General features: G+C 40.6%; 1 protein-coding gene across 1 annotated transcript in view; it reads left to right on the top strand.

Annotated features, from left to right (window-relative positions):
* SEMA5A (semaphorin 5A) overlaps nucleotides 1-22,325 on the top strand; it is a 656,101-nt gene that overhangs the window by 581,505 nt on the left and 52,271 nt on the right. The window contains exons 16-17 of the mRNA XM_073332370.2: nucleotides 3,763-3,988; nucleotides 17,316-17,534. Of these exons, the coding sequence (XP_073188471.1) occupies nucleotides 3,763-3,988; nucleotides 17,316-17,534 (445 nt within the window). The remainder of the gene's footprint in view (nucleotides 1-3,762; nucleotides 3,989-17,315; nucleotides 17,535-22,325) is intronic.

The following is a 22,325-nucleotide window of genomic DNA, read 5'->3' on the forward strand; positions in this document are numbered from 1 at the left end:
TCGCACCACTGCATTACTTCAGTTTTAACACTGGTTTAACTCCACAGATTTCAGTGAAGTAAAGCTGGGGTAACACAGTGGTGAATCAGGACATATGTTTTTAGCCTTCTGGATTGCAAAGAAAGCCTTGAAAATGTGTCTGCACTACATAGCTTATGTTGGCATAGCTAGTGCTAATAGTGCCTCTAAGGTAGACGGAGCCTTTATCAACAGAAGGCATTTTTGTGTTGGTGTAGATACACCACCTTTCTGAACAACATTATCTACATCAGTAGAAGTACTCTTGGGTCAACACAGCTAAGTCTACTCTGGGGTTTTTGCCGGTGTAGCCATGTTGGTCAGGGTTATGTTTTGTTCACATGCCTGATCAATGTAGCTATGCTGATATAACTTATAAAGCCTGGTCTATACTAAAAAGTTAGGTCAACTCTGCTACATCACTCAGTGTGTGAAAAATCCACACCCTTGAGCAATGCGGTTACATTGACCTAACCCCTGGTGTAGACAGCTGTAGGTCAACAGAAGAATTCTTCGAAAGACCTAGCTATTGCCTGTTGGGGAGGCTGATTATCTGTGCCAACAGAGGAGAACGCATCTCGTCGACATAGGTAATGTCTACAGTACTGATGTACTATAGTTGTGCAGCTGCAGCTGTGTCTCTGTAGCGTTTCAAGTGTAGACAAGCCCTAAGTGTAGACCACACCTGAGGGTACACTGTTGCAATCGAGTTTTTCTGAATATGCAGACAGCCTGAAACAATAGTTCTAAAAGGTGTGAATTGCCCCACTCATCTCAGTAGGTTGTGAATAATGTTGACATTTACAATGTTACCTTGTCTCATACCTGTCCCATACCTGGCTGCCAAAACCTGCCATTTCACCCTGACATCTTCTGTCATGCAGTTGGGCAATATCAATACAAAAATCTGCAGTATATTGAAGACTGAAAGTGTGAGTGAGGACAGTGTAAAATAAACTTTTTGTTATCAAAGTAAATAACAAAGAGGTCTCTATGCTGCTTGTAATATTCATTTTTGTATTTAATTCAGCAAAACAATTATATTTTTTAGTTTATAGGAAACTGCTACAGAAACCAGAGTTGTTGCCACAGAATTAAATTCCACCTTGCCATAGAGCACTGGGGCCTAGCATGTGGGATCTGATTCTCCACTGCATTGTAATATGTGTAGTCATTTACAGCCATGCAAAGTGGGTGTAAAATTCTACTTACTATTCTGATTTAGCATTGGTGTAATGACTACACACGTACAAAACAGTGGAGAAAAAGGCCCATCCTGTATGTCCATACAGCCTTTCTGGAAACCCATCCAGGTTTTTACTTCAGTGGGGTTGGATATGTGAAACAGAGAGTAGAATTCAACCCATTGTATTTAAGGTCTCTTTCTATTTCAGTGACGCTCAAACTGGGAGATAGACTCACTCTAGTACAGCACCATAGGACCTGGATACTAAACATGAACTACAATATATTTTTGAAGGAAAGAGAACTGAAAATGATGACTGAAAAGACATAGGCCAATTATGCAGCAGTGGACATCTAAATTTATTGTACTTCCTCCTCTGACATTTTGATAAATGATATTTACACTCAACATAAATAAGCAAATTAAATACTGTATCTCAGAGCTGAGAGAAAGTCATCAAATTATCATTTTTGAAACAGCCAGTTATGGATATGACTCTCTGAGATAAAGTCTGCTCTCAGTTACACTCATGTAACACTACTGAAGTCTTTAGGGTTGTATGTGTGAGTCCCTTGTCCCATATACATAGATAAATCCATATGGAGTAGTAAGTTGTTTTTCTGCATACTGGCAAATGTGATTAAGGGAATTAATAGTTTGTTTGTATGTTTTATTTACAGTTTATTCAAATGCTTTATAATCTGAAAATGTATAAATATCTTAACTACTGTTTAATTATAGACCTAGCTAATACCCTTAAAGTTGAGCTTTATTACCTAAGCTCCAGAGCAGTGTACAATCTGGGGCAAGAAAGATTTTCTTCTGCCTATCTAGCCTGAAGTGTCACCTACCTGACTGGCCCCATATAGGTGAGCTTACACAAAACATCAGGGGCACAGGAAGAGGACCTCCCTCATAAACTTTAGCCCAGTGGTTAGGGTACCCACCTGGGAAGTTAGAAACCCCCAGTTCAAGTCTCCCCTCCACCTGAGGGGGAGAAAGGATCTGAACTGTGTCTGCTGCCCCTAAGGTGAGTGCCCTAACCACTTGGGCTATGAGATATTCTGGTGTTGGGCTGCTTCAGTCTATCTACTGTTAAAGCTGTTCCACTGTGACTAAATAATGCAAGAATTATTGAGAGAGAGAATGACTATGTCGCCTGATGGTTAGAGCACTCAGCTGGGAGACCCAAGATCCAGTTCTCCTGCTCCATTTATTTTATGCATTATCCACAGTGGAACAGCTTTAACAGGAGAGACCAAGGGTATGTCTATATTACAGGTGCTATAGCAGCACAGTTGCAATGCTGCAGCTATGCCACTGTAGTTTAGACACTTGCTACAGCAGCAGAAGAGGTTTTTCTGTCACTATAGTAAATGCATCCCCACTAGAGGTGATAGTTATGTTGAGGGAAGAATTCTTCCATCGACCAAGGGGTGTCTACACTGAGGCTTAAGTCAGCTTAACTACACTCAGGGGTGTGAAAACACCACATCTTTCTAATTTCTCTTGGGGTGCTGGACCCACACTCCGCCCCAGGCCCTGCCCCCACTCCACTCCTTCCCCCAAGGCCTCACCCCACCCTGCCTCTTCCTGCCCCTTCTCCATCCCTGCCCCTGTTCTTCCCACCCCATTCTGCCCCCTTCCCCAAGCTCATCCCACCTTTGCTCCATCCCCCTCCCCCAGGGCCTCCTGCAGGCTACTGAACAGCTGATCTGTGGTGGGCGGGTGGCACTGGGAGGGAGGGGGAGGAGCTGATTGTGAGGCCACTACACCCATAATTTTTTCTCATGGGTTCTCCAGCTCCAGAGCACCCACGGAGTCAGCGCCTATGGTGAAATAGCTAAGTTGACCTAACTTTTAGGTGTAGGACAGGCCTGATGGAGCCCCATGTTAAAATATCCCATAACCAAGTGGTAGGGGACTCACCTGAAAGGTGGTAGATCCCAGCTCCAATCCCTTTTCCCAATCATGTGGAGAAGGGACTTGAACTGTGGGCATCTTTTACATCCCAGGTGAGTGCCCTAACCACTGGACTGAAAGTTATCTGGAGCTCCTCCTCTCCCTATCCACCCTCCCCCCACAAAGAGAGAAATTTCCAAGCAGAGGGTGATGTCTTCCTGAAGCCCACACTTACCTCCAAGAGAGGGATGGGTCTTTGGATACACTCCTTGGCTTGGCACCTCCTATTGGCTAGCTTAGGTGAGGACTTGCCTAATGTGCTGGCTTTTGTAAACCCCATTGAAAGGTGCCTGTCTCTCCCTATTCGTTGTATACAGAGTCAAGGTGCTGAACTCAAGCTTTGTGAATCCCGGTAATTTTTCTAGGTAACACAAGTTAGGCATGGCAACACTCAGGTCACCACTCCTAAATTCCTTTGTGATTCTAGCCCATTCTATATATATTCCTCCAAGTAGAAAAAACCTTTGGGTTATTAGAATTCAAAATCCACTGGCGGGGATAAAGATTGGAGGAGAAGGAGATGGGATCAAAATTCTTGTCAGGTTGTTTATTCTGTACCATACTGTAAATATAAACAATTGATCATTTACTTCCAGGAGTATCAACCTTGTAACACCAATCCCTGTCCAGAGCTGAAAAAGACCACCCCCTGGACTCCTTGGACTCCGGTCAATATCTCAGACAACGGTGGCCACTATGAACAACGATTCCGATACACTTGCAAGGCACGCTTGCCTGATCCAAATTTGCTAGAGGTGGGAAGACAAAGGATTGAAATGCGTTACTGTTCCAGTGATGGTACCAGCGGTTGCTCAACAGATGGTAAGCAGAGATAGTACAAGTGAATAATAGCACCTAGCAGACAATGGTATAACACAATCAAGTGGCTGGAAGTTGAATTCAGACTGGAATTAAGGTGTATGTTTTTAACAGTGAGATTAATCAGGAATTGGAACAATTTACCAAGTGTTGTGGTGAATTTTCCATCATTGTTAATTTTTCAATCAAGATTACACAGGATTGTTTATAGATATGCTTTAGTTCAAACAGGAATTAATTCAGAGTAATCCTATGGGTTGTGTTTTATAGGAGGTCAGACAAGATGATCACACTAGTCATTTCTGGTCTTGGAATCTATGAACCCGCTAGAGAGACGGCTGTAGTTCCATTTTCATGACAGAGTGAAGCTTTTTATCTTGCTGGTGTTTTTCATAATGTTACAGAGTTTAAGGCCAGAAGGGACCACTGGATCATCTAATCTGACCTCCTGTATATCAGAGGTCACCAGCACTACCCAGTATCTACACACTAAACCCAACAACTGAAATTAGACCAAAGTATTACAGCCCACTGGAGGCTAGACTATTATGTGCCACAGGCAGAGAATAGTAGGACCAAGATGTCCCCGCCCCGTGCCTGGAACCCCCACAAAGGCAGGAATATGTTTAAGTGAGATATACCCAGATATTCATGGCAAGTGACCCATACTCATATGCTGCTGAAGAAGTTCAATGCCCCCTTTCCCCTCCACCTCTCCCCCGGTCACTGTGAATCTTACCTGGGGGGAAATTCCTTGCTAACCCCACATAGGACAATAAGATAGACCCTGATTACCTGGGCAAAAACCAGACAGCCAAACACTTGTGAGAGAGAATGCTCAGTGTCACCTCAGAGTTCCAGCCCACCCCACCCAATGTCCCATCTCCAGCTGTGACCATACTGATGCTTCAGAGGAAGGAGATTAAAAAAAAAAAGCCCAGAATACATTTTGCGGGTGATCCCTTCCTGACACCTGTAGGTAGTTGGCCAAAGCCCTGAAGCATGAGGTTTTAGGAACATAGGACATAAACCAGAAGAGGGCCCCATGGCGGTTGAGCCCTTCATTTAGCCTCACAAACAACACCATCATACAGTCTCACTCATAAATTTGTCCAGCTCATTTCAGAAATGTTAACGAAAAGAAGGTAATTGATCACAACAGGTAAATTAGTTTCTGTTTTTTCAGGACTGGACTTAATCTCTTAGGGTAACCCAGTATTTTTGCCCTCTGGCTCTAGGACTTGTTGGTGTTTGTCAGATGTTCTTTCTAATAATTAACCCATCACAGTGATAGCCATGAAACTGTAGAATAATTTTTGAGATTGCTCTGTCATCTCTTTCCTTCTGCTGTCTTTTTTTGGGAGAGATTCTGACAAATTCTGCTTTTATTTTATAAATATTTGGCTAGACTATAACACTGGTGATGAATGAGAGTAACAAGAAGGGTTTCTTCAGGTATGTTGGCAACAAGAAGAAAGCCAAGGAAAGTGTGGGCCCCTTACTGAATGAGGGAGGCAACCTAGTGACAGAGGATGTGGAAAAAGCTAATGTACTCAATGCTTTTTTTGCCTCTGTTTTCACTAACAAGGTCAGCTCCCAGACTGCTGCACTGGGCATCACAAAATGGGGAAGAGATGGCCAGCCCTCTGTGGAGATAGAGGTGGTTAGGGACTATTTAGAAAAGCTGGACGTGCACAAGTCCATGGGGCCGGACGAGTTGCATCCGAGAGTGCTGAAAGAATTGGCGACTGTGATTGCAGAGCCATTGGCCATTATCTTTGAAAACTCGTGGCGAACCGGGGAAGTCCCGGATGACTGGAAAAAGGCTAATGTAGTGCCAATCTTTAAAAAAGGGAAGAAGGAGGATCCTGGGAACTACAGGCCAGTCAGCCTCACCTCAGTCCCTGGAAAAATCATGGAGCAGGTCCTCAAAGAATCAATCCTGAAGCACTTGCATGAGAGGAAAGTGATCAGGAACAGCCAGCATGGATTCACCAAGGGAAGGTCATGCCTGACTAATCTAATCACCTTTTATAATGAGATTACTGGTTCTGTGGATGAAGGGAAAGCAGTGGATGTATTGTTTCTTGACTTTAGCAAAGCTTTTGACACAGTCTCCCACAGTATTCTTGTCAGCAAGTTAAGGAAGTATGGGCTGGATGAATGCACTATAAGGTGGGTAGAAAGCTGACTAGATTGTCGGGCTCAACGGGTAGTGATCAATGGCTCCATGTCTAGTTGGCAGCCGGTATCAAGTGGAGTGCCCCAAGGGTTGGTCCTGGGGCCGGTTTTGTTCAATATCTTCATAAATGATCTGGAGGATGGTGTGGATTGCACTCTCAGCAAATTTGCGGATGATACTAAACTGGGAGGAGTGGTAGATACGCTGGAGGGGAGGGATAGGATACAGAAGGACCTAGACAAATTGGAGGATTGGGCCAAAAGAAATCTGATGAGGTTCAATAAGGATAAGTGCAGGGTCCTGCACTTAGGATGGAAGAATCCAATGCACCGCTACAGACTAGGGACCGAATGGCTAGGCAGCAGTTCTGCGGAAAAGGACCTAAGGGTGACAGTGGACGAGAAGCTGGATATGAGTCAGCAGTGTGCCCTTGTTGCCAAGAAGGCCAATGGCATTTTGGGATGTATAAGTAGGGGCATAGCGAGCAGATCGAGGGATGTGATCGTTCCCCTCTATTCGACATTGGTGAGGCCTCATCTGGAGTACTGTGTCCAGTTTTAGGCCCCACACTACAAGAAGGATGTGGATAAATTGGAGAGAGTCCAGCGAAGGGCAACAAAAATGATTAGGGGTCTAGAACACATGACTTATGAGGAGAGGCTGAGGGAGCTGGGATTGTTTAGCCTGCAGAAGAGAAGAATGAGGGGGGATTTGATAGCTGCTTTCAACTACCTGAAAGGGGGTTCCAAAGAGGATGGCTCTAGACTGTTCTCAATGGTAGCAGATGACAGAACGAGGAGTAATGGTCTCAAGTTGCAGTGGGGGAGGTTTAGATTGGATATTAGGAAAAACTTTTTCACTAAGAGGGTGGTGAAACACTGGAATGTGTTACCTAGGGAGGTGGTAGAATCTCCTTCCTTAGAGGTTTTTAAGGTCAGGCTTGACAAAGCCCTGGCTGGGATGATTTAACTGGGAATTGGTCCTGCTTCGAGCAGGGGGTTGGACTAGATGACCTTCTGGGGTCCCTTCCAACCCTGATATTCTATGATTCTATGATTCTATGAATGGAGCTTTTTACTGAATAATTAAAGAGCAATAGTTGTCTGCATGATTATGACAATTAACTAAATAGATAATTTATGAAGTGGATAACTTCTGTTATTATTGTTTTATAGCATTGAGCTATTATCAGTATTTAAAGTTCTGTTTCCTACTACAAAGGAAAAATGACCTCCTCCAATGCTATTTTAGCTATAGATGCATTTTACATACAGAATTAATTCATACTAAATTATTTTTTTGCTTACCAGTAGCACTTAGTTATGAATAAACAATGTACCAAAATATATTTATTGTTCACTGGTATTCAGTGAACCCTAATTTTAAATTATTAGTTATGAGATTCTTAATTTCATTATTATTTATTAGTACCTATAAGAATACTTTCCACTTACATAGCCTTTTACATCTTTAAAATCTTTTAATGATTTGATTACTACAACACCCTTGTAAGATAAATAAGCATTAATAACTACAGTGAGTAAAAAAGTATTATCTGCATTGAATAGTTGATTGCAGTATTGTTATAACCGTTGGTCCCAGGATATGAGACAGACAATGCAGGTGAGGTAATATCTTTTTTTGAATCAACTTCTGTTGGTAGAAGGTTCGAGGTTCTAGGAGCTCATTACAACAATTTGTGACACACCCTACTGTCTTCTAACCCCTCATTGTCTGCTTCATTTTAAATGATCCTCTACAGCATGCATAAACCCCTTATGCTTAACAATTTGCCTCACCTTTTATTTAGCTTGGACACTCCGTGTACCTTCTCCAGGCCCGAGGAAGAGCTCTCTGAAGCTCAAAAGCTTGTCCGTTCCACCAGCAGAAGCTGGTCCAATAAAAGATATTACCTCACCCACCTTGTCTCTTTTGAACAGTTTAGGCATCGTGAAGTTTGATGACTCATGCAATGTCACAAAAGAGTAAGGGTCTGTGCTGAGATGAGTACTTGGGTCTGGAGTTCCTGGTTCCCAATCCTTTGCTCAGACAGCTAAACCAATGGTAGATCTTTGAAACCTCTGGTGAAGCCTAACTAAGAACACGTGGCTTCCTTGATAACTCAGATCATCTTTGCCTCCTTGAAAGAAGGCAAGATGTCAGATTACCTAAAAAAACCCCTATAGACTATAGAAGTCCAATTGACCCTGAATAATGTCCTTAATGCCACCATCAGTTATCATCTGGTCTCCAGCTCTCTCTTGCATCCAAGCTCTCTCAGCATCTGTCCTCTGCCATCATGCAGTTTTCATCACAGGTTTCAGACCAGCATACAGCAGAGAAATGGCTCTGCTGGTGCTTATGCAGCCATCACCTTTTCCAGGCCCTAGACAAATATACATGTCTTTGTGCTGAAACTGCTAGATAACTCTGCAGCCTTCAACACTGTTGATCATCCATTGTTGATGCCACATGTGAAATCTCACGAGGTTAAATCAAATAGTACTATGTTGGATCTGCTTATTCATACTAGACATAACACAGAGAGCATAACTTGGTCCTTGTCATCCAAGTCCTATGCTGCATTGTCCTCCACGCCCAATACTCTCTGTTCTTCTTCATTGTCTGCATGAGATCATCTTGACAGACTGTGATACACCATTGACTAAGGGGACTGGTATGAGGAGGGCACTTAGCTGTACATCTCCTTTTAAAGCGATTCCCAGTATTTCCCAACAATTGGAAGAAATCATCAGGTGAATGAAAAGCATATGTTTCGAGCATAGTCCAGGGAAGATGGAAGTGTTAGTTAAGATGCGGAGGAGCACTTTGAAGAATTTACCAGTGTATTTGGACCTATGAAGAGCATCAAACCACTGTCAGGGTGGTGAGGAACCTTGAGGTTTCCGCTAGTCCCCTCACAGCATCTGGACTAATGGCAAAAAACACATATTTCACCTTCACCTGACCAGGAGATGTTGATGGGAACTTAGCCACTGTGATCCATGCTTTTGATCACCTCCCGACTGAAATCTACCTGGGGGTGGACATAAGCACTACAAAAGGATAGATGCTGGTACAGCATGCTTGGCATGCCTCATAAGCAACAATGGCTGCTACAAACACATTTCACCTGCTTTTATTAGCTTGTCTAGTTTTCCATTCACTTCAGAGGAGAGTTCAAAGTCCTGGCCATAACTCAAAAGGTACCTAATGGATCAAGATAGAGTTACATCAGAGACTCTCTTACCACCACCTGTAATCACCATGACCATGACCCCAGCTATGGAACATTTTGCCAGAAGAGACCAGACTAAACCCAATCTTAATATTAAGCAACCAGGGTAAAACACACCTTTTCCATAAAACCTTCCCCCAGTATCAATGTTGTTAACCACCCAAACAAAAATCCCACTCACATCCTACAAGATTTTCTGTACTGATGGGTCTAAGAGAAAAACACCTTTTTATTCCCCACCTTGGGCTCTTTAATTTACCACAGAGCTATGCACTATAAGGAAACAAAGAGAGATCTGTAGATAGATGTACAGTTATTTCATGCAACTTCTGGCAGTACAGTCAATCACTGTGTCAGTGCCTGGAAATTACGTCACTTTTGTCTCTTCCTTTAATTTGTGTGTACTAATGAAGGGAGAATTGTTGATATTGCTCTCTTGTGATTATATAATGCTTCTTAGCACCACCTGTTATGTGCAAGCTTGCTCACTACTTCTAATCATTGCATAAAATTAGGGCGAAAATTATCGGAAACAAACACGTCAGTCATTTCAGTAAGAGAGTCTCTGGGAAACATTTAATTTCTGTATATCCCCCAAATCTGTTAATATTTCTAAAGTTACAGGAACAAACATCCCTGGAAGCCTGCTACTGCTTGCTTTAACCGTAACCTCAAAAAAATAATTATTTCTAAAGGAAAGATGTAATTTAGCCTTAATACTAATTTAGACTTGTCTCTCATGAGGAGAGACTGATTAAATAATAGTATTAGCCATGGAAGAGTGCCAGAGGATATCAACACCTTTTTTATTTTTAACTAAAGTCTGAATGTGAGAATGTCCTACCTCCAGGAGGAATAAAAGATGCAATGTTATATCTTTGGCTGTCTCATCAAAGCTAAGCTACGTTGCATCATGATAAGAAGAAAATTACTTTTTAAAGCTGTGAATGTTTGACTTTAATATAATAAATACCCCCTGCCCAAAATATTAGTGGAACTTTATGGTTATTTTTTTAAAAACAGAAAAAAGACAGAGAAATTAAAAAAACAAGGTTTTCATAATAATGTTAACTTTTTCTCATTGCACATTACCTGATTTGTCATTACATATGTAATCTTAAAATTGCTTTAATATTTGCCTTGCATATTATTGTTTAAATTAGCCTACTTAGGCTGTGAAGTTCACACCTAACTGATTAACATGTTCCTGGGGAGTAGCATATTCAACTTGCTCAGGTGACTATAGGTGGAAAAGGGTGAGTTTGATGATGTTCTTAATGAATTTTATTTACTTACATCCAAGCAGAAATTAACCACAGAAAAAAGACATACACTGTTGCACTTTGAAGGATTTTCTTGACAGTAGGTTAGAAAATAATGACTGTGTGGAGAATAAAGTATGTTTATTTTCAGTCTTTCTTCATTTCTTCATTTCTTCATTTTTATGCTTCAACAGTATCTTCATCAAAAACACTTTGGAGATATCTGCAGAGAATGGTAGAACTGAAACATAGGTTTTGCCTTTTTTGTTATTGTTTCCTACTGTGGTTTAAAATCATTGCATTACTGTAATTTAGAAATGGTGCAGAATACTGGAGTTTCAGCTCCAGCTCATCGTTTCTCATTGCAATGAATAAAAGTTGTTTGATTCAATGAATTTATTGCACCCATTTGTAGTGGTTTCTCATTACACTCATTTGAAAAGACTTTTCAAGTTCGTTTATCCAAAAACATAAAAACTTTTAAAGCATAAGTAGAAGCAGTTACTTCTGTCATATCTCCTACCAGAAGAACTAGTATCCTCCTTTCATCATCATCAAATCATTCCCTTCCAGGGACAAAAAAGATCAAAGAAATAACAGTTTCAATTCCCAATACTGGGGTGGGCGGGCTGGGACTGTACTTTTATAACTACTGTAACTTTATACTGCTAAGAATTGTGCATTGATCTATGTTATTGGGTTTGTTCTTATGTATTCTCATAGTTTTGTCATGGAGACAGTAACCAATACATATAGGAAGAAGGAAGGTCTTGAAAGGTACAGGATAGGGAGACAGGGGTCCTGGATTCTGTTGCTGATTTTGTTGTAAACATCTTGGGTGACCTAGGTGAGTCACACAACCTCTCTGTGCCTCAGTTTTTCTGACAGTGAAATGGAGATAATACTTGCCTATTTCACAGAGGTGTTGTAAGGTTAAATTAATGTTTGTAATGCACAAGCAGATCCTTAAATGGAAGGTTCTGTACAAGTGAAAATTAGTTTGTGTGTGTGGTTTTTGGAAAAAAGGGGGGGGTGAGAAAACCTGGATTTGTGCTGGAAATGGCCCACCTTGATTATCATACACATTGTAAAGAGAGTGGTCACTTTGGATGGGCTATTACCAGCAGGAGAGTGAGTTTGTGGGGGGTGGGGGGGCGGAGGGTGAGAAAACCTGGATTTGTGCTGGAAATGGCCCAACTTGATTGTCATACACATTGTAAGGAGAGTGATCACTTTAGATAAGCTATTACCAGCAGGAGAGTGGGGTGGGAGGAGGTATTGTTTCATGGTCTCTGTGTATATAATGTCTTCTGCAGTTTCCACAGTATGCATCCGATGAAGTGAGCTGTAGCTCACGAAAGCTCATGCTCAAATAAATTGGTTAGTCTCTAAGGTGCCACAAGTACTCCTTTTCTTTTTGCGAATACAGACTAACACGGCTGTTACTCTGAAACCTATTATTATTTTTGAGCTTCTGCTAGGAGTTATATTTCTCACCCAAACATTTTCTGTAGATCACATTTCTTGTAATGTTCAGAAGGTAGTGATTTACATTCCTTGTATAATTTCAAAGAATGCATTGAAGGGTAATAGTTCCCCAAAGTGAATAGCACCACCACCATCTCAAAATGCCCATGTCCGTTTTTACATAGAGTTGTCTTTTCAGAGGAGCTATGGTCACCATCCTATCCTGTTCCATCTTCAGGAGTTTGTCAGCTGGCTCACTCTTCCCTCCTGCGATGGCTGGTTGCCCACTTGTCCATTCTTCATCATGAGGAAGTTAGCAAGTATTTCATATACCAGGAAAGGTCTTTAAAGTAACCTATACAGTAGGACTGGAACCCTTCTATTCCCAGCTCTGCCACTGCCCCTGTAATATCTTAGGAATTGTAGAAAATTGATAAGAGAAGTGTAGGGACACAAGAAGAAATTTACAGTCAGCAGAGTTAAGGACAATAAGAAGTTTTTTAAAGTATGTTAAGAACAAAAAGAATCCTAACAACAGTATTCGTCCATTACTAGATGGAAATGGTAGAATTATCAGTAATAATGCAGAAAAGGCAGAAATGTTTAATAAATATTTCTGGCTATGTTTGGGGAAAGAACATGATGTAGTCATATCATATTATGATGAGACACTCTTTCCGTTCCCATAGTTACTCATGATGATGTTGAACAGTAGCTACAGTTAGACATTTTTAATCAGCAGGTCCAGATAACTTGCATCCAGGAGTTTTAAAAGAGCTGGCTAAACCATTAATGTTTATTTTCAATAAATCTTGGAACACTGGGGAAGTTCCAGAAGACTGGAAGAAAGTTAATGTTGTGCCACTTTTTAAAAGGGTCAGTGGGATGACCTGGGTAATTATAGGCCTCTCAACCTGACATAGATCCTGGGCAAGATAATGGAATAGCTGATACAGATGCCATTGATAAAAAATTAAAGGAGGGTAATATAATTAAAGCCAATCAGCATGGCTTTTGGAAAATAGATCCTGTCAAACTAACTTGATATCTTTTTTTATGAGATTAAAAGTTTGATTAATAAAGGTAATAGTGCTGATGCCATAGACTTAGACTTCTGTAATGCATTTGTCTTGGTACTACACAACATTTTTATTTAAAAACTAGAATGATATAAAATTAACAAATGATATAAAATTAACATGGCACACATTTAAATGGATTAAAAACAAGCTAACTGATAGGTCTAAAAATGTAATTGTCAGTGGAGAGGGATCATTGAGCGGGTGTGTTTCTAGTTAGTCCTGCAGGAATCAGTTCTTGGCCCTCTGCTATTTTAACATTTTTATTAATGATGTGGAAGAGAGCATAACATCATCACTAATAAAGTTTGTAGATGGCACAAGGACTGGGGAAGTGGTAAATAATTCAGAGGACAGGTCCCTGGTTCAGAGCAATCTGGATCATTTGGTAAACTGGGCACAAGCAAATGATATACATTTTTATATGGCTAAATGTAAATGTGTACATCAAGGAACAAGGAATCTATCCTGGAGAGCAGTGACTCTGAAAAAAATTTGGGGATTGTGATGGATAATCAATTGATCATGAGTTCCCCGTGCAATTATGTGGTCTAAAGGGATCATGTGATTCTTGGATGCATAAAAAGGGGAGTCTTGAGTAGGAGTAGAGAGGTTATGTTACCTCTGTATTTGGCAGTTGTGCAACTGCTGCTGGAATGCTGTGTCCGGTTCTGATGTCCACAATTCAGGAAGGGTGTTGATAAACTGGAGAAGGTTCAGAAAAGAGCCATGAGCATGATTAAAGGACTAGAAAACATCCCTTTTAGTAGGGAACTCAATTTATTTATCTTAACAAAAGGAAGGTTAAGACGTCTATAATTACCTACATGGGTAACAAATACTTGATAACAGACTCTTCAGGCTAGCGGACAGAGGTATAACAAGATACAATGGCTGTAAGCTGAATCTAGACAAATTCAAACTGGAAATAAGGTATAAATTTGAATAGTGAGGGTCATTAACCATTGGAACAATTTACCAAGTGTAGTGGTGGATTCTCCATTACTGGAAATTTTAAAATCAAGATGAGATGTTTTTTCTAAAAGATATGCTTTAGTCCAAATACAAATTCATTCAGAGACATTCTTTGGTCTGTGTTATATATGAGGTCAGACTAGCTGACCACAATGGTCCCTTCTGGCCTTGAAATCTATGAAAAATGTGAGCCAGGGGTGCCCAGAATGTAATGCATCTCGCATAGATGCACAGTGTAAAAAGTAGGAAAAATGTCACTCCCTTAATAATGTCATTGTGAAATAGTATCTTCACATTTACAAGGAGACAGATAATGCCTACTGTTTGCAGGAAACTGAATTAAAATATACAGCAGTGGCCAATAGTTGCACTCTAGTTAATTTCATTTTCTTATATTTCTGTATTATACTGTATGTCTGGAATTCAAATTAACATGGTCAGTCGTTGTAATTTATAGCCTATGTCTAAAGGGAAAGCTCAACAAGACTGTGAATGGATGGGATTCACAAAGGGATTTAGGCACCCGACTCCTATTGGAATCAATGAGTTGGGCACCTCAATACCTTTGTGAATCCCACCCCCATATAAGTTGTTGTAAAGCTGTAGACAGAGTGCTAACTGTAACATATTCTTTTAACACTCTGGAAAGAATGAGACACATGGCAATGTTAGCTGTTGCTAGAACTTCCCACTAAAACAGTTGTTTTGTACATTATTATGTTTGGGCACTAAGGTCCCTCTGAGGATTCACTTAAAGAATTTTTCTGGCATTACTCCAAGAAATCTGACGTGTTAATGCAAAAATGTGAAATAAGGTCACTCATTTCCCTTAAGACTGAAAATTCCCCCGCCTCAGAGTGATCTCCAGTTCGTTCTAATGCTATTGTAAAACGATACAGTGCTGCAACATTTTATCTAGAGAAATGCTGACCAATGTAATCTAAATGAGAATAGCTCTGCCATGATTAATGCCTCTGTTAGCCCTTTGGTTGAAGTGGTACCATTTGGAATTCAGGGGTTGAAGTGTGTGTGGGGGTGGGAAGTTGTGGTACCCTCTTCTAAGCGCCATTCATCATGTGTATAAACCTGGCATTTCTCAGCTGGGCAACCTCATAAAGAAAGTCACTGATGGAGCTAGGAATTGAAGCAACATTCTTAACTTCCACACTGTTTCCCTATGCTCTCTACCATTCTGGATTCAAATCTGCATCAGGTTTCATAAAATCTGTTGATAATATCTTTGCACAATAGGAGCTGGTTCAGGGGAAGAAATAATAGTTCTCAGTAATTGCCCAGTGGAAGGATTTTATCCACAGCTTTGGGGATTTACTAATACTCTCTAACCAGCTGAGTTGAACAGTTTCTCATCACAAAATGAAGATAAAACCAAACCTATTTGTCTGTCAATGCATCATTTATTTCAATATTGGCCACTGTTATTGTGTACTGAATAAAAGTCTCTAAGGCCCCATCTATACCAGGAATATTGTAATTGTATTCAGTAGGGTGCATCACAACTGCAGGTATAACAGTGTTACTAATGTTTGAAGCTGTGGTGGAGGTGGGACATAGGTATTTTTAATACTATTTCAGCTAATCATGTCCAGGAGTTCATTGCAGCACAACTGGTATAGAAGAGCAATTTGTGTAGACACAAGGCAAAATTGCAAGTGTCTTTAACCTAATTCAGCATGGATACTGTGGATGTATTGAACTGTTTGTGCTTCCATTGGTACAAAACAACTGTTTCAGTTAACAAACAGTTCATTGTGAACAGGGTTTCATACTGCAGCCAAAGATCTCATGCCCTAGCTTGGAGTGAAGCCCGCTGGACGCAGTGAATGTAGTGCTTGCTACAGTCCATTTGCTTAGGGTACTTGTATTAGTATGGTTTGAGTTTAAGATTACTGGAGGGCAACATCTCTTCAATCTCAGTTGTGACTCATAATATATTTTTATTAGTTGATTAAACGTACTTGTTACTACTTTAACACTATTTAACTCACCCAAAGAGAGTGAGCTTACATCCTGAATGTGAGTCTAGAGCCCATTCTACTCTAGGAACATTTTTCAAAAATTTCCCAGCATTGATGACATGGTGCACCTTCACTTATGTTAGCAGTATTGGGAGTCCTAGTGTAGACAAGTCCTAGCTCTTATAGCTGTTTTAAGCACCGTGTCATCTAGCCTGCTCAGAGTAGTTCTAATCAAACCAGTACTTAAAATGGTGGCAGCAGCCAATGATCCATCTACAGTAGGGCTCCCAATGATGCTAATATTAATAGAGGTGAACCATGTTAGTAATGCTGGGAAACTTCAGAAGAATTACCCTAATACAGTCAGAGGCTGATATCACTGCCATACATTGCAGATGTACACAGTCACTGAGCAGTTCTCTGCAGCTCATAGGCTCAGAAGTTAAGTTCTATGCTAAGAACTTTTGAGGGAGTTCCTTCCCAGGCAGGATCAAGCCCTAAAGTGGATTGAAATGACCTTTAGAAGTGGTTCATCCAGGTGGGGATTGAGGCATATTTTGCAATGTTGCTGTTAGCAAGCTTCCACACCCATTGCCTACACTGTACCTTTTGAGTGTTTAATCTGGCACCTTTTCTCAGCACTAAATTCACTTTAAAAGATAACAGACAAGGAAAAAAGTTTAGAAAAGGTTTGAAACGTGTTTTCATTTTCCTGCTGGCTGATTTAACCAAGAAGCACACTGTTCTCATTGCATATGAGAATGGTTCACTTGCCGTAGTCAGGTGTGTCTTAGCACTTCAGCTGAGTGAAGAAGAGTCTGAAAAGTGCAATTTTAAATGGGGAAAATACTTTTCCTCACAAAATGACTTTTTCATGGAAATTCATTACATTATTATTTGATTCTAAAATTTGAGCAGGGTTATCAGTATTGGTTCATTTCTACTGTGATGTAATGGCAGCTGCAGACACCATAGGAGGATTTATGGGATTTCTGTCAGGTAAGGTAGTGAAATAGAATTATGGGGTTGTGTAGCCAAACGAGTACCAAAAATGTTTATTAAAAGATTAAGATTAAATATAAAGACAAAATGTTTGTTTTCAGGGTGATAGACTTTAATCCCATGATCTGCTTTCAATCTTAATTCTTTAGGACTGTCAGGGGATTTCTTGCGTTCTGGACGATACTCCGCTCATACAATTAATGGAGCCTGGTCACCATGGACTCCATGGTCTCAGTGCAGTCGAGACTGCAGCAGAGGTATTCGCAACCGCAAACGTGTCTGCAACAATCCTGAGCCCAAATACGGGGGTCTTCCATGTCTGGGCCCATCTCTGGAGTACCAGGAATGCAACATCTTGCCTTGTCCAGGTAAGAGTCGAGAGATATCAATAAGGCGTATGGAAATGATATAGTTCACTTTCAAGTCCATACTTTACAGTAGTAAAAATTACAAACTAGTTCAAATCATTTCCTCCTCAGCTCCTTTCCAGGCAAACCAGTTAGCCCAACCAAAGTGAACTTAATAAAATAACTTTTGCTCTGTAAATTTCAGCAATGATTTGAAACCAGTGCTATATAAAGGGTACAGAAGACATGCATTCATGGTAACTGCCCATAGCAACTAAAACTAATTTATATTGCAAAAAGACCCTTCGACATTCAATCAGCCCCAGTGTCAGATATGAGTGCTTTAATATATAAGGTACCATATGGAAATGTGATTTCTGAGCTGTTTCAACAGACCAAGTTGTTTTGCTGCCAGAAAGAGAGAATTTCTTTAGCGAAGCAGCCAATTAGATTTATAATGGATATAGACTAGAGACCAGATCCTCAGCTAGTGCAAATCAGTGTATCTTTATTGATTTCAGTATAGTGTAGCTATACTTTATTTACACTAGCTGAGACTTTGGCCCTACTGCTTTGAGAAATGTTCATGAGAAAGGAAAGGATAATCATGTGAAACTGGCCTGGTTCAGAATTGTCTTTCAAACTCAAAGCTTAGTTTTATCAAAGTAAGGTTTATGAACCTGTTGAGTGAATTTGTGACAGATTTTGAATGCAAGGCCCCAGGAAGTCTTGTGAGGTCCTGGACAGATAACAGGAAGAGATGGTATCTCAGGTTCACTGTAAATAGTGAGAGTTCGTCAGAAGAATCTTAAGCAGCTTTTTCATTGACAATTATTTTATGGTTCACTAAAAAGATATTAAAACCTAAATGAATATTTTTTCAGACAGTGGATACAGATGTGCATCGGTATTGTATCTTCTGTATTTGGCAAGATTATTTGTTCCCTGATCTTCTCTTTCTCTTTCTCAAACAGAGGGGCCCCACATCAGGAGGATATGTAGAGAAGAGGGGGAGTGCTGGCTGCTCAGCATGCTTTCCTTCTTCGTTCACACCTGATATGGCTGTGGCATTATTCCCCTTTTAACCCTAAAGGAATTCCCTGTGTGAATAATGTTGACCCAGTAAATAGTCTCTCAGGCTCTCCAACCCCGAGCCTCAGGTTGGGGGAAGAATTGGGGCTGAAGGAGATTGGAGAGAAGGCAAATCTGAATCTCTACACAGGGACGCCCAAGAGAGCCGAGAGCCAACAAATGGTTATAGCTGACAGATTCAGTGGACCAGGTCCAGTGAAGATTTTAGCAGTCTAGGGCATGTTTACTATGTGCTAACTGGCAACAGTTCTCTAGGGACCCATACACTAGGTGGGGATAGCCAGAATGTGGAGCATCCCATTCACTTCTCCTCCCCACAGGTTGTACACCCACTCTGAGATGCTCCTACTCAGGACTCCCCCAGGCCAAGGGAATCCCCAGCAGGGGACCTGTTTTCTGGTGGTGCTGGTTTCCGATCGCTTTGCACTATATGAGCAGTGTAAAGATAGCTGACAGGGCAGAATATTGATTGTGGCACCTTAATCTTCTTGAAATAAGATTTGGCCCTTAAATTGAAATGGTTGGACACCATGAGGCAGAGCCTCAGCTGGTATAAATGGCCAGGCTCAACTGAAGTCAACAGAGCTATGGGAATTTATACTAACGGAGGACCTGCCCTCAGTGGTTGTAGAGACTTGTTCCAGGCTTATTTATAGTTTTAAATTTAAGTAAGCAAAATCTAAATAGGCATTTCAAAAATCAATCCAGATTCATAGTTTCATTACCATACAGTAATAACAGGAGAAAATATTCCTGTAAAATTAGACCAGGTTTGTTGTTTCCCCTTCACTGTTGGTTCTTAAAACTGAATTTTGGTTTGGATTTTTTTGAAATGGTGGCTTTTTAAAAGTGAAATATTTTATAAGGTTTCCAGAAATGGGACCTTTTTAACTTAGTAATTTTGCAATTATTTTTGGTAGAAATTGGTACAATCAGCAGAAAATGCAAGTTTTCCGTAATATTAATATGAAGAGCATGATAGTGGTACTAGTATCTAAGACTGAGCCAGCATACACAGCTAAGCAAATCAGAAAGCAGAAAGTGATGAAGTTATAAGGAACAACTAGTAGAACTTGAAACTGACATTTTGGTTACAAATCAATCCCCATTGTTGCATCCCCATTGTTTCTGCTTTTGAAAATGATTTTCAAGAACTGACAGAAGAAAGGGGGTAGTGGGCCCTGCTAAAGTAGGAATCTGATGTCCTAATATGTCTGATATCTTTTCTCAGTGATTTGTTTCCTTCTTGGCCACAAATTAAATTTGAATAAGTCTGCACAGCTTGAATGAAACATCCAAGTCTGTGGTGATTTGGGAGCAGATAGTGAATGATGTCATTCTGATGGGACTCAAAGAAATCCTTCCGGTTCTCCATTACAGCTGATTCACAGCAGCTTGTCTTTATCAATAATTAAAATTAAATTTAAGGGTCCAAATCAGATCAGTCTGAAGGGGGAAAAAGAGAAACAGGTATATATAGTTTCTCTTTTCTTTGAACACGTGTGGTAGGGTGAGTAATGGTAATAAGATACAGCTCATCCAGAAGTTGGGCCTGATTGTACTTTCAGAGAGAGAGAGAGAGAGACAGGAGTATTTAATAGAAGTATAAAAAAGTAATTGAGGTTTTTTAATGAAAGTCACAGAAAGCTAGTTTGTAGATAACAAATGCATATGTTGGAATGAAAGTCACTGTTTTGCAGAATATCTGAAATGATAGCCGTGAGTGCGAGGAGGTAAGTTTCATGCTGACTCCAGGATAAGCAGGTGAAGAAGTGACCAATATGGCAGGTGCAGGCCAGAGGAGGGAGCTTTGTATCTAGGATTGTCCAAGAACATAAGAACGGCTATACTGGGTCAGACCAAAGGTCCATCCAGCCCAGTATCCTGTCTTCCGATAGTGGCCAATGCCAAATGGCCCAGAGGGGATGAACAGAACAGGTAATCATCATGTGATCCATCCCCTGTCATTCATTTCCAGCTTCTGGCAAACAGAGGCTAGGGACACCATCCCTGCCCATCCTGAGTAATAGCCATTGATGGACCTATCCTCCATGAATTTATCTAGTTCTTTTCTGAACCCTGATACAGTCTTGGCCTTCACAACATCCGCTGGGAAGGAGTTACACAGGTTGACTGTGCGTTGTGTGAAAAAATACTTCCTTTTGTTTGTTTTAAACCTGCTGCCTATTAATTAATTTGGTGACCCCTAGTTTTTGTATTATGAGGAGTAAATAACATTTCCTTATTTACTTTCTCCACAGCAGTCATGATTTTATAGATCTCAATCACATCCCCCCTTAGTCATCTCTTTTCCGAGCTCAAGAGTCCCAGTTTCATTAATCTCTCGTCATATTGCAGCCGTTCCATACCCCTAATCATTTTTGTTGTCCTTTTCTGAACCTTTTCCAATTCCAATATATCTTTTTTCAGATGGGGCGACCACATCTGCACATAGTATACAAGATGTTGGTGTACCATGGATTTATATAGAGGCAATATTTTCTGTCTTATTATTTATCCCTTTCTTAATGATTCCCAACATTCTATTTGCTTTTTTGACTACCGCTGCACATTGAGTGGATGTTTGCAGAGAATCACTTCACAGTCACTTCAAGATCTCTTTCTTGAGTGGTAACAGCTAATTGAGACCCCATCATTTTATATGTATAGTTGGGATTATGTTTTCCAGTGTGCATTACTTTGCATTTATCAACATTGAATTTCATCTGACATTTTGTTGCCCAGTCACTCAGTTATGAGAGTTCCTTTTGTAGCTCTTTGCAGTCTGCTTCGGTCTTAACTATCTTGAGTAGTTCTGTATCATGCAAATTTTGCCACCTCATTGTTTTCGCCTTTTTCCAGACCATTTATGAATATGTTGAATGGAATTGGTTCCAGTACAGACCCGTGGGGACACCACTATTTACCTCTCTCCATTCTAAAACTGACCATTTATTTCTACCCTTTGTTTCCTATCTTTTAACCAGTTACCAATCCATGAGACGACCTTCCCTCTTATCCCATGACTGCTTTCTTTGCTTAAGAGCCTTTGGTGAGGGACCTTGTCAAAGGCTTTCTGAAAATCTAAATACATTCTATCCACTGGATGCCCCTTTTCCACATGCCTGTTGACCCCCTCAAAGAATTCTAGTAGATTGATGAGGCATGATTTCCCTTTACAAAAACCATGTTGACTCTTCCCCAACAAATTATGTTCATCTATGTGTCTGACAATTTTGTTCTTTACTATAGTTTCAACCAGTTTGCCCGGTACTGAAGTCAGGCTTATCAACCTGTAATTGCCGGGGTCACCTCTGAAGCCCTTTTTAAAAATTGGTGTCACATTAGCTATCCTCCAGTCATTAGGTACAGAAGCTGATTGAAATGATAGGTTACAGACTACAGTTAGTAGTCCTGCAGCTTCACATTTGAATTCCTTCAGAACTCTTGACTAAATACCATCTAGTCCTGGTGACGTATTACTGTTTAGTATATCAGTTTGTTCCAAAACCTTCTCTTATAACACCTCAATCTGGGACAGTTCCTCAGATTTGTCAGCAAAAAAGAATGGCTCAGGTTTGGAAATCTCCCTCACATCCTCAACTGTGAAGACAGATGCAAAGAATTCATTTAGTTTCTCTACAATGGCCTTATCGTCCTTGAGTGCTCTTTTAGCATCTCGATTGCCCAGTGGCCACACTGGTTGCTTAGAAGGCTTCT

The sequence above is a fragment of the Lepidochelys kempii genome, chromosome 2, assembly GCF_965140285.1.
Source record: "Lepidochelys kempii isolate rLepKem1 chromosome 2, rLepKem1.hap1, whole genome shotgun sequence".
NCBI lineage: Eukaryota > Metazoa > Chordata > Testudines > Cheloniidae > Lepidochelys > Lepidochelys kempii.